This window comes from Tetrao urogallus (genome assembly GCF_951394365.1).
Source record: "Tetrao urogallus genome assembly, chromosome: 3".
NCBI classification, from domain to species: domain Eukaryota; kingdom Metazoa; phylum Chordata; class Aves; order Galliformes; family Phasianidae; genus Tetrao; species Tetrao urogallus.
This window is the reverse complement of record NC_136815.1, coordinates 12,598,682-12,613,515: the sequence shown is the minus strand read 5'-3', so window position 1 is coordinate 12,613,515 and position 14,834 is coordinate 12,598,682. Positions and strand designations below refer to the sequence as shown.

The 14,834-nt window shown below is 40.2% G+C and overlaps 1 protein-coding gene across 1 annotated transcript; it reads right to left on the bottom strand.

Moving 5' to 3' along the window:
• Positions 1–433: 433 nt before the first annotated feature.
• On the bottom strand, positions 434–14,757 carry MRPL13 (mitochondrial ribosomal protein L13; the record flags this gene model as incomplete). The annotated part of the gene is made up of 6 exons (XM_079533662.1): positions 434–559; positions 877–963; positions 9,605–9,665; positions 11,168–11,261; positions 14,511–14,634; positions 14,731–14,757. The coding sequence occupies 6 exons, from the start codon at positions 14,755–14,757 to the stop codon at positions 434–436; spliced, it is 519 nt and encodes a 172-aa protein (XP_079389788.1).
• Positions 14,758–14,834: the final 77 nt, after the last annotated feature.

Genomic DNA, 14,834 nt, shown 5'->3' with positions numbered 1-14,834 from the left:
AACACGTGGAATAGTCCTGCCAAAGATATATTCTCCCAGTTCCAGTTTAACAGAACTCTTTCCCTTCCTCTAGAGAAAATCTGAAGATTCTTTTACACTTTTTTAAAATGAATTGTTCAGTCCCACAGTCATGTTGTGTTTCTTTCAACTCTAACAACAGCTTAAGTGAGTAAGCATTTATTCAACTACTTTTGATGAAGAACTGAAAGTATGACTTTACATCAAGTCTTACTGATGAAAAAAAGGCCAGAAAATAAGAAAACGTGCAACCACTCCCTTCAAATATGACCATTCTTTGCTTAATGATCTCCTGTCAAAAAATATGACATGAAGAAAACAAATAATCCCTTTTTTTCTTATTCCTTTGGTAAGAGCCAACAGCCAATATAGTACAGATTAAAGTCCAAGTGCTCATTTTAAAAGTTGAATATACTTACGGAGTCCAAACCCTTGGAAAGGCAGCAATTTCTTCTGGTGTGTACTCATCTAACCTCCTGGGGACTACGCGTGGCTGAGGAATCTCTTGTAGAAGGTTCTTCTCTATATCTTCTGGGATAACCTGAGGGTGAGAACAGTCAAAGCTTAGAAAGAAGGTACTTAGAAAACACCTTCTCCCTTCTCCCCAAATCCAGACCAAAAACTGTCAACACTGCTGCATTCTTCATGCTAAGTGAAGTCATAATACAGAAGACAATCACATGCATATTTTAGATATCACAACTTTGTGAAATAAAGAGTATCAACATGTAAAGTATATTTAGTTACATATTTAAGAAGTAACTTAATTTTTCTTCATTTATCTTGTGACTGAAGCTTTGCTAGTGCTCTTCACCTCCAAAGCAAAAAGAAAGCAAGCCCAACAGTGTGACCACTCACATCTTCAGGGAACAGGTGCAACCTCTGCATCAAAGTTCTTCTCAGAAGGTTTTTTGGAAGCATCCTATAAATAGTCAGTTTGACAATCTGAGGAAAGAAAACAATGTAATGACAAATCAGACCACCTACAAATAACATGAAAAAGATAAGGTGTGTTTCCCTATTTCCCGGACCTCTTTTTGGTCAACTTCTTCCATACTGAAGAACACTGGCATCACATTTTCAAGATGCTCCAAATTTACTGTTTTGGAAGAAGGAACACTTACACCTCAGTCATATAAACACTCCACCAGTCATAAAATAAACTGCTTAGAAACTAGAGCTGTGTTTTGCACTGGGGATGATTGCATATGATCATGTGACATTAAAAGAACTGAAAAGCACACTGAGAATCTTCTATTAATTCCGTAATATTAGTCTTATATATAGATAGATAGATCAATGAAATGAATTAGGCTCTAACAAATTTTACAAGCGGTCTCAGCATTTAAACACCGTAATTTGCTGTATTCAATGTTTCAATATCATCAATGCATCTTGGTATCTTAACCAAGGCTGACCTGGTAAGACACTGCTTCATAACACTGTATGTATTTATAATACAGTACAAGGAGGAATGGTTTCAAACTGGACAGGGGAGATTTAGGTTAGATATTAGGAGGAAGTTTTTCACACAAAGGGTGGTGGGGCACTGAGTTGCCCAAGGAGGCTGTGGATGCCCCATCCCTGGAGGCATTCAAGGCCAGGCTGGATGTGGCTCTGGGCAGCCTGGCCTGCTGGTTGGCGACCCTGCACACAGCAGGGGGGTTGAAACTAGATGGTCATTGTGGTCCTTTTCAACTCGGGCCATTCTATGATAATTTATTCCCTTGCTATTAGTTCCAGATGAACAAACCCACTGTAGAGCATCAGGAATGAACAGAATTTATACACCCACAATAGATGATGCTTGCAGAAAAGTAACATAACATGATTTCTCTTGGACTCTAATGCAAATATCTGTAATTTAAATATGAAACATAGTGTTATGGACTTCAGCCATGAGAATATTTGTGTATGTAAAACAAGGCACGCAACCATAGGAGACCAAAGGGGATAAAAAAGGACGGCAAGTCATTTAGAAGTAGAACCAGCATGCAATTTTTTTGAGCATAAGTAAACCCACCCTGACTATGCTCCAAGCCACTCAGATTTGAGCCCTTTCACCAGAGTAATTTTTATACTGTACAATTACTTCACTAACAGGAAAATATCACATAGAAAGCTCAGAACTGTAGAATATCCTGAGTTGGAAGTGACCCAATAAGGATCATCACATCCAACTCAATCAAGTAAACCAAGGTCAAAACAGATCTGATCTAAAGCAATGGGGGCAGAAGCTCCATACTCCCTAACTAGGGACCCGTTCCTTTACACAAAAATTACTTGAAACTGTGATAGAATCAGTGTTAATTCCTTAGCTTAAATACACATCCATGTATCTGTAAGTCATTGGTCACATATTTGACCCTGTGCATGTACAGCTTATTAATGATTTCACTCCAATAAAAAGAAAGACTTTAAAATACTTTAATGAACAGTTAAGTATTTAACTTCTTCAAGCAACCAGTGTTTGTGCCAGATCTTTCATCATCCTCTGCAGCCTGGAACAGACATCTGCTGGAACAAGTCAATGACCTGGATGAACTGCTGCTCTATTCTGGTTGTAGACACTCCTGCCTGATGAATCTGATTCCATTTTCTTGGCTCTGGGCAGCCTGGTCTAGTGATTGGTAATCCTGCACATAGCAGGGGGGTTGAAACTAGATGATCATTGTGGTCCTTTTCAATGCAGGCCATTCTATGATTCTTTATAATGTTGCTTAAAAAAGAAAAAAAACAACTCTGTTTTTAAAAGTTGCCTATTAAAAAGCCATTCTGGAAAAGAATGACTGGTTTATATTTTCAAGTTAAACAGCAAAGAAATATTTTAAACTCCACGTATGGTCACTGCAGAACTGACAACCTCAGGCGACAACAAACTAACAAGATAACAGGATTTGGAGAATGAAGCCTGGATAATGAGATGTTCAGGAACAGTTTCAGTAGTTAAGCATGCTTAGTACAGTAAGTAAACCATAGATATGCTTTGGTACATCCTCCACGCTTTTCAGTAACTCCTGTGATCATGTCCTCTCACCTATGCAACATCTACATGAACAGAAAAATCACTTTCATGTGAAGCAGAAAGCATCTTTTCACTGCTAGGCAGATGGCACCGGTTTGCCCAATACAGAGCAGGAGACTTCATGGCACAGTCCCTCCCATTTCAGAACTTACATTCAGTGGAACCTAATTCTCAGACGACACAAAGTTCATTAACCACGCATTTCAAAGAGCTCATATTTTTAATTATATCTTTTTATGGCAGAGCCTTTAATACCTGAGCCACTTGAAAACACTGCCACCTGTACATCAGAACAAACCAAAGAAAAGAAGGGCAATAACCTTGGATTTTTGGCATCCGCAATGCCCAGCGACTCACAGTAAGTGCCAAGGAGCAAAGCCTTGCCTTCAGGCCCTGCTTTATGCCCACTGGTCAATGTAACTAACTTACAGCACTACACAATTTATCATAGAATCACAGAAATCACCAAGACTGGAAAAGACCTACAAGATCATCCAGTCCAACCATCCACCCATCACCAATAGCTCTCACTAAACCATGTCCCTCAACACAACATCCAAACGTTCCTTGAACACCTGCAGGGTTGGTGACTCCACCACCTCCCTGGGCAGCCCATTGCAGTGCCTGACCACTCTTTCAGAGAAGTACTATTTCCTAACGTCCAGCCTAAATTTCCCTTGGTGCAGCTTGAAGCCATTCCCTCTAGTCCTATCACCAGTTACATGAGAGAAGAGGCTGACCCCCAGCTCACTACAACCTCCCTTCAGGTAGTTACAGAGAGCAATAAGGTCTGCCCTGAGCCTCCTCTTCTGCAGAATGAACAATCCCAGCTCCTTCAGCCGCTCCTCATAAGCCCTGTGCTCCAGACCCCTCACCAGTTTTACTGCCCTTATTTGAACCCGCTCCAGGGCCTCAATGTCCTTTTGGCAGTGAGGGTTTCTTGCTGGAACAGGCAAATTTATACATCCCACACACAGTTTCCAATTTAAAGGTCTAATATAGAAGGAAAACAACCTTGGGTAAAGCTCTTTCAGTCTCCTCCCTAACAAAGTATGAGCATGAAGAAGCCAAAGAACATATTTACCTGGAACACTGTATGAGGCTCCAACATAGAATCACAGAATCACTAAGGTTGGAAAAGACCTACAAGATCATCCAGTCTAACCCATCACCAATAGTTCTCACTAAACCACGTCCCTCAACACAAAATCCAAACGTTCCTTGAACGTCTCCAGGGTTGGTGACTCCACCACCTCCCTGGGCAGCCCATTCCAGTGCCTGACCACTCTTTCAGAGAAGTACTATTTCCTAACATCCAGGAATCCAATATTTCCTTTTCTGACTTCTTCCCAGATAAAACATGCTGTAAGGGAGGAAATCAACAGAGCAATACCACTCCTGAAAAGTACAAAATAATCAGACAAAGAATAAAATCTGCTCAAAGAGGTGATGTACAACAAACACCAGGAAGCAACTCTAGAGCTTGGGAAGGACACAGCCACTAGAAAGAAGGATATGAAGTGGTTCACTACAAGGCATACTGAAAACACCACTTGAACAATTTCAGGTACCAGCTCCTCAGAAGCAGCATATCTGCCAAATACCAGCTGTCTTCTGTACACAACAGTGCTCTTTTTCAGTAAATGCATGATAGAAAGGTGAAGTTCTTTTACCTCTACTGAGTTACATGAGTAGTATGACAAAAGTGATTGTACAGTGCCACAGGAACAATTCAGACATAGGGGAATTGAACTTCTACTGCTATTCAGCACCTAAGAACTTGGAAGTTTAATTTGTTCTTTAACATGAGTAACTTGCATATTCAAGTAAGAAAGGGATTAAGATTTTTTTTTAAATTATTTATATTTAAAGCAAAAGACGAACACAACTATACGCTGTATTTAGAGCACTAAGAGGGTTTTTGTTTGCTCCTTTTTGGTTTGCAATACCAAGTTCCGTAACAATAAGCTCCTCTCCATGCTACACTAACTTCTAAGTGCCTACTGAGCCAGGCTTTGAAGTTACACTCTCCTTAATGACAAATAAATAAACCTCACAGCCATAGAAGAAAACCTAATTACATCCAGTGTTCCAATAACAAACTTTTGCCCTGTACATACTGTTGTATCAGTGATCCCTTACTTCCCTGGATGAAAAGAAAACAGGCTTTCAAATATCAACAGCAAGATTTAAAAGTGTTTTCTGCTCAAGTTTTTCTTCAGAAGATGATTATTGTGCAGGTATAATGGCAAGCCTATACATGCAAGCAGTTGCTTACTTGCATTCAAAAGGAGAATTAGAATATTTTAAGCCCCTCCAGAGCAATGCCAGCAGCTGAATAAACCCTGACACCCCCGAAGGATTCCTCACAGTGTGTCTGTAGAGCTACCCTGCCTGGCTTCATCATCTTCCTTAGTAGGTAGTATTCATTCTGAATAACTACTGCCCATTATTTCTTTGTCAAAAGCAATACAGGCTCTGAATGCTGCAAATGTCAATTCTCTCACCAAGTATCTGATACAAGCTAAACACCCATTTCTTTTCTGTTTTGAGGGAGTTTCTGTTCCAGCTAAACACAAAAAGATAAAGCAAGCCAAGTTTGGGTTACTTTTAGAACCAGAAACAGGAGGAAAAAAAAAAAAAGGGGGCTGAAAATTTTGTCTTATCTGGATTATTATCTGGTTCTGCGTATTAGATCTGTCAGCATGTTCTGCAGGCATTTTAATTAACGTCCCAAGTTCTTCCCAGGATTTTCCAAATATTATTTGTTCCCTCTCAAATCTGTGAGGGTTACAAGCACACAGGAGCATCTCCCGCTCTTCCCACACCAAGCACTCTGAAGCCTCATCTTGAAAATGCTGGTCTCATGCCTATTTGCATTTCCTCACCCAAATAAAACACGTGCAAACGTTATTAAAAACAAAACCAACATCCTAAACACATGCAAACAACTGTTTCATTCATTTCTGAAGGACTCTTCTTTGATAGAGGAATACTACGCGGATTTTTCTTAGCAAACTACAATGGAAATCAACGGTGGACTTAACATCTGTCCTGAAGGAGTAGCTGGAGCACACAGAGTGTTACTACTGCATTAACTTGATGAATAGAGACTCTTTTGTACAGCAACAAGGCATTGTGCTGCACCTAAAGAACAAGCTTAATATCCTGGTCGATGGGTGGTCTGAAAATTCACATTATATCTAAGTTAGAGAAAGAAAATGCTGAAACATGAAGCTATTTTCTCTCCATTAGATACTTCCTAGAGCAGCCTGGCCAAGCCCAGCACAAGAGAGCTGTTCTCCAATATTCTCTGGAATGTTAGACAACTGAAAATAACAGAAATTTTAAAGAGTTTCACAGATATCTGTCTCCCCGTGCCTCTCGAAGGGACTCAAAGGTGTTAAAGGTAGAAATGCATGTCTTCCTGGTCATCACTGTAATTTCTGCCTTTCCATATAACCAGCATTTTCCAAAGTAATGAAAAATTGGCACAATGAACATGGAACATCAACTATGCAGATCTCTTTTTGTATGCAGCATGTCATATAAGCATAAAAAGACATCTGAAGTGGGAAAAAAAACAGTAACAGTCTGTCAAACTTGGGCACTAAGTTGTACATCTCAAACTAGACACCAAAAATATGCACTTTAAATCTTTCCAACTCAGAAGAAATGTCAGGCATTGAAGAAGGCTGCCCAGAGAGTTCGTCCTTGCAGCTTTCAGCACCAGTGTGGATCAGCCCCCGCCAGCCTTATCTCAACTGCCACCACTACTTCCAGCAGCGGGCTGCACTGCACATCTCCTGAGGCTCCCTCAAATCTGAATCATCCTCTGATCCTACAAACAAACAAACGCATACACACACATCCAAAATCCAGCATAAATCCTTCTCAAGCACTTACCACTACACAAAAGGAAAAAACAGCTCTAAATTTAATGAGATAATGCAGGTTGACACCATAGCACTCAAATGAGATTATCAAATGATCAACATACACCACTGTCTTGATACCCTATGAAGTATAATGAAAATGAAAATGGAAATGCCTGTTTAACCCTTCTGCAATTACATCTAAATCCAGTAATTCTACTTGTGCCTTTCAGCCCCCATGCAAACACATATTGTTTTGCATCCAATTATTCACTACAGCCCCTTTAGTTTGCTATTTATCATTTTTATTCATAAAATAAGTATTTCTGCATATAACTGCATTTAAACATGACTGTAATTGAAAAAATATGTGTTTGAATCTATACTTATCTTAAGTAAAGATAATGTTAAGCAGTAGTGCAGTATTTACTGCATGTGTATCTACACAAAAAAAAACTTACCAACTTTAATCTATTTGTTACATAAACTGACAACAGTCATATCCATTTCAAAATTAACATCCCACAATTAGCAGCAGGTTTTATGTCAACATCTTTTCCCTTGGAAGGAGCCTCTTCCAAGAACGTGATGGCTTAATTTCTCTAATGGCACTTCTTCCCAAATTGATGTTGACTCATCTAATGAACCACTACCAAGATGAACTAGCAGGCTACAACAGGACCAAAAGCAGAGAAAAAGCACTGGCCTCCAGGATGAAAACAATGTTTTAAAGAATGGAGACTTGGATTCCATAGAAAGATGCATTCAGCTTCCTACAATCAAACTAGTTCTACTGGCCTCACAGCAATCGGACCAAATATAACTTTAAAAAACAAGTCTCTATTTTTATTTAACAGAAAAAGTGAAACAAAGTAATTGATATATGTCACCATAACATTGCCCGTGGCATAGTGTTGGAATCACAGAATCACAGAATTGCAGGGGTTGGAAGGGACCTCCAGAGATCATCGAGTCCAACCCCTGAAGTAGACAGTCTTTCCAGTCCTTTCCAACCCAAACCACTCTATGGTTCTATAAATAAAACAAGTTAATAAATTATCACCCTAATTTCTATATTTGTCATATCCCGATGGATTCTACACCAAAACAATAAAGAAATGTTTCTAGCCATAAAATCCTTTGTGATTCGAAACCTAACAGGTACACGTAAAAAATACATCCTGCCAAATTACCACCAAATTACCACTCACTGCTATTAATTATAGCAATAACCACATATCTTTGAAAGACAGCCATCCAAACAGTTCAACAAAAGAGTTAATTGCTGAGGGCTCTCCAGATTTTTTAAAATTCATTTTTAAAGAAAGAAAGTTTCTCTTGCTAAATTAGACCACATCCTGAGCCACATCAGCATTTGCTGAGTATCTATCCAACATGTTTTAGTTATTGACAAAGCACTAAATCCAGAGGAATGCCTGCACAGAAATCCATCTAGGCGTCTGGCAAGAAAAGAGGTATTTCAGAATGAGTGCCAGAAGATCATTTATAGAACCCAATTCTCAGAGCCTAGCAAACAAGTTGTGCTATACTGCCTCCCAGTGCACAACCTCTGTCTGAAGCTCAAATGAAAACAGTTGAAAAAATGGATTTTAGACACTGAACTACCAGTAATGCCCAAAGGAGTTACAACTATGTTTGAGCATTTAAGTTGTTCTGGAAAATTACTGACAGAAGGCAATATTGAAATGCAAGATTTTATTGTTTCACCATTTCAAATAAAGAAAAAAAAACCTCAAAAGTAGATAAACTTTTATGCAGACTTTTTTAAGTGAGTACTTACACAATGTTTAGTACTGAAGTCTTGGGAGAAGCTAAGATTACTGAAACATTTTAAAAAAAACAAAGTGGGAAACACAATAATTTTGCAGCAGACAATTTCCCTAGGAAATGGAAGAAGCATTTTAATGTTTTGCATATAAGGTGACCTAAGGGAAAGCACCTGAGTCAGAGATAAACACACAAATTTGTTCATCTCAGTGGACCTGATGCCATGATTTGAAACTATAGCACTTAGAGAACTCAGTCCTGTGAAGCTGAGCATTCAAACCTGCTGCAAAAGAAGTAATTTCATAACTCTAAGTCAACATCCCAAACCATTCATATCTAGTACATTTTTTTTAGGTTAGTAATAAATAAATCAAGACTAGTGTTCAACAGAATTAATAATGGCCATATATAGACATTTACATTGATCCTCTTTACTAACCACCTTTTCCAAGTCTCTCACAGACCAGAAATACAGAGCACTGCAGACAATATCTAAAAAAAGTCATTTATGGGACACATGGGAGAAAGGGGCAGATGTATTCTCTGTATTTTTTAATATTAGCTTTATTCCAAATGACTCTTAAACTGCTAGGGTTGTTAATTTCAAGTACTGTTCAGTTCAGTCTAATTTGAGTCACTTGGACAATGAGAAAGGTCAGACCTCTGAAACTCAAAGCAAAGTCTGATTTGCTAATTTGGACAGCATGGAAGAATCATGAAAATGCACAACTTGGACTCTGACCCTAAAACATGCTGTTCACAGAAACAGTGTTATAAGCTAAGCTCCAGTCATAACATGTTCTAACTTTACACAGGTTAAGTACAACCTCTTTTGCTTAGGGGAAAATATTAAAATGAAATCAGATATACTTTACAAATGAAAGAGAAAAATTCTTACAGCAGTTGGATCTTTCAAATGGAGCTGAGTTGCTGTCACCTGTTTGAAACCACCAGGATAACTAGAAAAACAGAAGAAACATACAAGCTCAGCCCTACATGCTCAATCATGCCATTAACACAAATAACAGTATCTTAGAATCACAGAATCACCTATGGCACAAAAGACCTTAAAGATCACCACATCCAACCACCACCCTGACCTACCAAGTTTCATCACCAAGCCATGTCCCTTAGTGCCACATCCACACATTTCAGAGATACCTTCAGGGATGGGGACTCCACAACTCTGGGCAGCCCCTTCCAATGCTTGACAACCCTTCCTGTGAAGAAACTCCTCCTAATAACCCACCTAAATCCTCATGCTGCAATATCACTCTCTTTCTCTCCCTCACGTCACTCTCAATATTTTACTTTTTTAAAGATTTGATTAGCAAAGTGGAAAAGCAAAAGAACTTTGAACAATGGTGTAAAATTATGTCTTATCTTAAGCCCACTAAGCAAGAAGTTATTTTCATAAGGGCACACAACTAACAGCTATTCTTTATTAGATATTCTGGTGAGGCTGTGGATGCTTCATCTCTGGAAGCGTTCAAGACCATTTTGGATGGGGCCCTGTGCAAACTGGTCTAGTACCAGATCTGGAGGTTGGTGGCCCTGCCTGTAGCAGGGAGGTTGGAACTGATGATCCCTGGGGTCCCTTCCAACCCAAGCCATTCTATGATTCTATGATACTCAGTAGAACAGAATCTTTCTTAGTTTAATTCCATTTGCACTTTTCCATTCATTCACTTGAATACTAAAAGGTAGTGTTGCATGAGCAGACAGATGTGTTCTAAAGACTGCTTGTTAAATAAATTATCACAGTTACAGAATAATTGGAGTAAGATATGCAAAATTAGGAAATATTTCAAGACTATCAAGACTTGCAACTAGCCCACCTGTTTAAAGTCTTATTGATATGGCACAGTTGTGCTAATTCACATTTAAGCACGTTGGATTCATTTTAATGCCTGAGGAATCATTATCGAGTGTTGTCACTGTATGAAGAGCAACTGTTCTTATTTGACTGAACTGAGCCATGCTGTAACAACTCATTACATTTTTATCTATGAAGAAGTTTTGTCTGCCAGAATAACACATTACATGCCGGCACACCTCTAGAGTACCTGATTTCTTACTGGATTACAGCAGATACAAACCTTGTATCCGCTGTTAAGTAGGACAGTGAAGTTAAAGCTGGCATCTGTATGTATACCTTATATGTTCAGTGCCAATAGGAAAGTCTTTTATTGTTCAGTAAATAGAGAAGTCCTGATATTTGGATTCACCTCCATAGAAAATACTCTTGTTCACCTAATCTGTAAATTTGCTCCATTGCCATATCAATCAAGACACTTCAAAAAAAGGCATGCATCATTTTAAGCACTGTGCAAACAGAACATAATGTAAGCAGGAATTCTATTTTGAACCAACCTGCTAAGAACTTGCTCTAGCAGAAAATATGTCAGAAGTGTACAGCCAGCTCACCTGAAGGTTTATTATAAAGTAACTTAACACTTACCCAGTATGTGAGGAGTATACTTTCTGTTCCCACTTGTTACCAGAAAAGGCAATATGTCTTGTATTTATTATGACAACATGATCTCCGCAGTCATCTGTAAAATAATCAGTAGAAAAGATATTTTAAATTGTGTATTATAAATTGTGTATATATGTGGTACTACATATGTATAGCACATTCCATAAAACTCAAACTGAGAAGATCTGAGTTTAAGAGACTCCATATAAAACTACACTTAAATACTAAACTTAATTACTATTTTTCTTAGGAACGTCAGGTTAGAAGGAAGGTGAGTAAGTAAAACATCATCAAGCTGGATAATCAAACCATTGCAACTGCTTACTTATGATCCAGTTGTCTGGCTTACAAGCAAACATATTATTTCATTCAATGTGCTGTGTTGTATGTGAGCCTCTATTTCAAAAACACAGTATAAAAACAGTACCAACTTTTACCAGAGGACTGAACTCTTTCAGTAAGTAACATAGTTCTACTCAGTGATTACAGCTTAGAGCTCATTTGTGAAATGCAAAGCGGCTGCAACAGTCAAGCTAAAAACTAACCAGGATATCAACACCCATCTGAATAACGACTGTAACCTGTCATTTTAAAGCTGATAAAAAAATCATGGATTGCTACTTTGTCCTTCAAAATTTTGAACTAATGCATTATTAGCTACTTGTCCTTTGATAGTGTTGCTCCCATCACTTCAGGGACATTTGCACCCAGGAGAAAGCAAAAACATTTACTACCTGCACAAACACAGTTAAACTGCATCCTACTTCTGAGAAATATTCTATTGGTTACACACAACATACACATTGCACTTCTCCAGATGAAATCAGGCTGTTCAGTAATTCCATTCTGTATCACCGAATGTTTATAAGTTTCCACAATTTCTATCTCACAACAGAATGCTCCAGATTGTGCATTTCTCCTGCTATATTTTAATTATGGATTAAACTGTTTGAATGCAGGCATCATGCACTGTTAGCCCACATGACTGACAAGCTACTTGCCACTGCTTTCTTTATAAGACAAGTTCCAGCTACTGCTTCCAGCTGTTTGAAGCTAACATTGCAAGCTAGAGTAATACCTGGGCCAGATGTGTCTTTTGGGACATTTCCATCAAGCTTGGTCTTTTCCTTTGAGAGTGCACACAACAGTTACCTGAACAACAAACCCTGCCCAAACAACAGAAGTGGCTCATTTACACTGGCCCACAATTCAGTGCAAAGAACGAGACTGACCAACGCCTGAAAAAACTGGCTCACTATTTTTAGTTCCATATTGTGAACGTGTTCACAAAGACAGGATGCAAAGGAAAGTGCAGAAGAATTCATGAAATCCATGTTCAAACCCCATGAACATGATTATATCACCTTTCTTAAGGCAGATGGTCTATCAGCATTAAAAAATACAGTATTTTGGAGAATAAGTAAAAATTATCCCTAAAACAGAAAAGAAATATACACAAAATCAGATTTCTTTCTTTCCCTCCTCACAGTTTAGTTACAGCTCCAGACATTTTTCAGTAATAATGATTTTATGGAAAGGTGATTACAAATTAAAAACAACTACCAACACCATCACCACCACAAATCACATGAGACCAAAAACCCACCACATAAAATCTCCACAACGTTCTTCTAAACAACAGTTATCTCACAGACACTATTCCTTTTGTTTTGCCCTCTAAAGTACCAAAAAGTGTCGAGCACACCAACCACAAATTCACCCACACTTTCCTCTTTGAGAAAATCAGATGTCACCCATTCACAGCAATCTATCAGTCTCAGGTGTAATGTGTTTCGTACTGACTGATGGAATACTTCAGACCAAATAGAGTTAACCCTGAATTGACTTTTCAGGATTTTAAAGCACCACATAGGACTATCCAAGATCTTTCCCACAGGGCAACCAAAACTATTTCCCCTCAGTGCTTGCTTTAGTTTTCTGATAGCCTTACACTCCAGTGACATCTCGTGGATACAACACATTTTGCAACTGCAGAACTTGGGTATTAAACTTATCTTTGGAAATCTGCAAATGCTACCTGTTATTATGAAAACTGGGTCAAGCATAACCTTAGTATGCATGTTTGATGTATATGAGTAAAGTTTAATGCTTTCTTTCTGCTTCAGTAATCTCTTGAAAATTCTGCTAGAGTTCTACAGGAAACATCGTGCCAAGAATCTCAGCACACTGAAAAGGGATCATCTTCCTTTAGATATACATATTATCTTTAAAATGCTTCTCATTGTGAGACATCTGCGATGGTATTATAAGATGATCAAGATCACGCATGGCACTGAATTTTCTCACCTACGGACAGGCAAAACAACTTCTTCATCTGATCAAGATTTCTTCCAACAATAATTACAGAATCACAGAATTGTAGGGGTTGGAAGGGACCTCCAGAGATCATCGAGTCCAACCCCCCTGCCAAAGCAGGTTCCCTACACCAGGTCGCACAGGTAGGCATCCAGGCAGGTCTTGAACATCTCCAGAGAAGGAGACTCCACCACCTCCCTGGGCAGCCTGTTCCAGTGCTCCGTCACCTCATTGTAAAGAAGTTCTTGCGCACATTTGTGTGGAACTTCCTATGCTGCAGTTTCCGGCCGTTTCCCCTTGTCCTGTCTCCACACACTGCTGAAAAGAGTCCGGCCTCGCCATTCTGCCCCCCACACCTTAGATATTTATAGACTTGCATCAGGTCTCCTCTCAGCCTTCTTTTCTCAAGGCTGAACAGACACAGTTCACTCAGCCTTTCCTCATAGGAGAGATGCTCCAGGCCCTTCACCATCTTCGTGGCCCTCCGCTGGACTCTTTCCAAGAGATCCCTGTCTTTTTGGTACTGGGGAGCCCAGAATTGGACGCAGTACTCCAGATGAGGCCTCACCAGGGCAGAGTAGAGGGGGAGGATCACCTCCCTCGACCTGCTGGCCACACTCTTTCTAATGCATCCCAGGATGCCATCGGCCCTCTTGGCCACAAGGGCACACTGCTGGCTCATGGCCAACCTGTCATCCACCAGGACACCCAGGTCCCTCTCCACAGAGCTCCTCTCCAGCAGGTCAATTATATCTCCTGCCTCAAGAATCAGACAGGTCCTGTGACCACAGAACAGTCAAGGCCGACAGGGACGTGGGTGTCCATCTGCGCAGGCAGGCACACTCAGAGCAGGGGCCCGGGGCCACATCCAGGCGGCTTCTGAAGATGTCCAAGGAGGAGATCCCACAGCCCCGGGGCAGCCCGTGCCAGCGCTCCGCCGCCTGCACTGCACAGCACTGCACTGCACTGCACAGCAGCGCTCCTGGTCCCAGCCTACCGCAATACTCACTGAGTGCGTGGTAAATAGGCTTATGCCTGCCTTCCAGCCTTCTTATGGTTATGGCTGCTATTTTTCCCGGTGGTTGCATCTTCGCATCGAGGAGGTACCACGCTCTGGCAAAAGTAGCCCATTGCTGAAGACAAAGAAAAGCGATAGTTAACGCGAGAAAAAGAACGCGCTGCCAGAAATCAGTCCCGCCGAGGCCCCAAGGGGACGGGGCCGCGCTCACCTGAGCCGCCTTGGTGTAGCTCGCCATGGCCAGGGCAACGGGAAGCGGAGCGGAGCCCTGCGGTCCCGCACCGGGAAGCGGAAGCGCAGCGCTGTGAGGGGCGG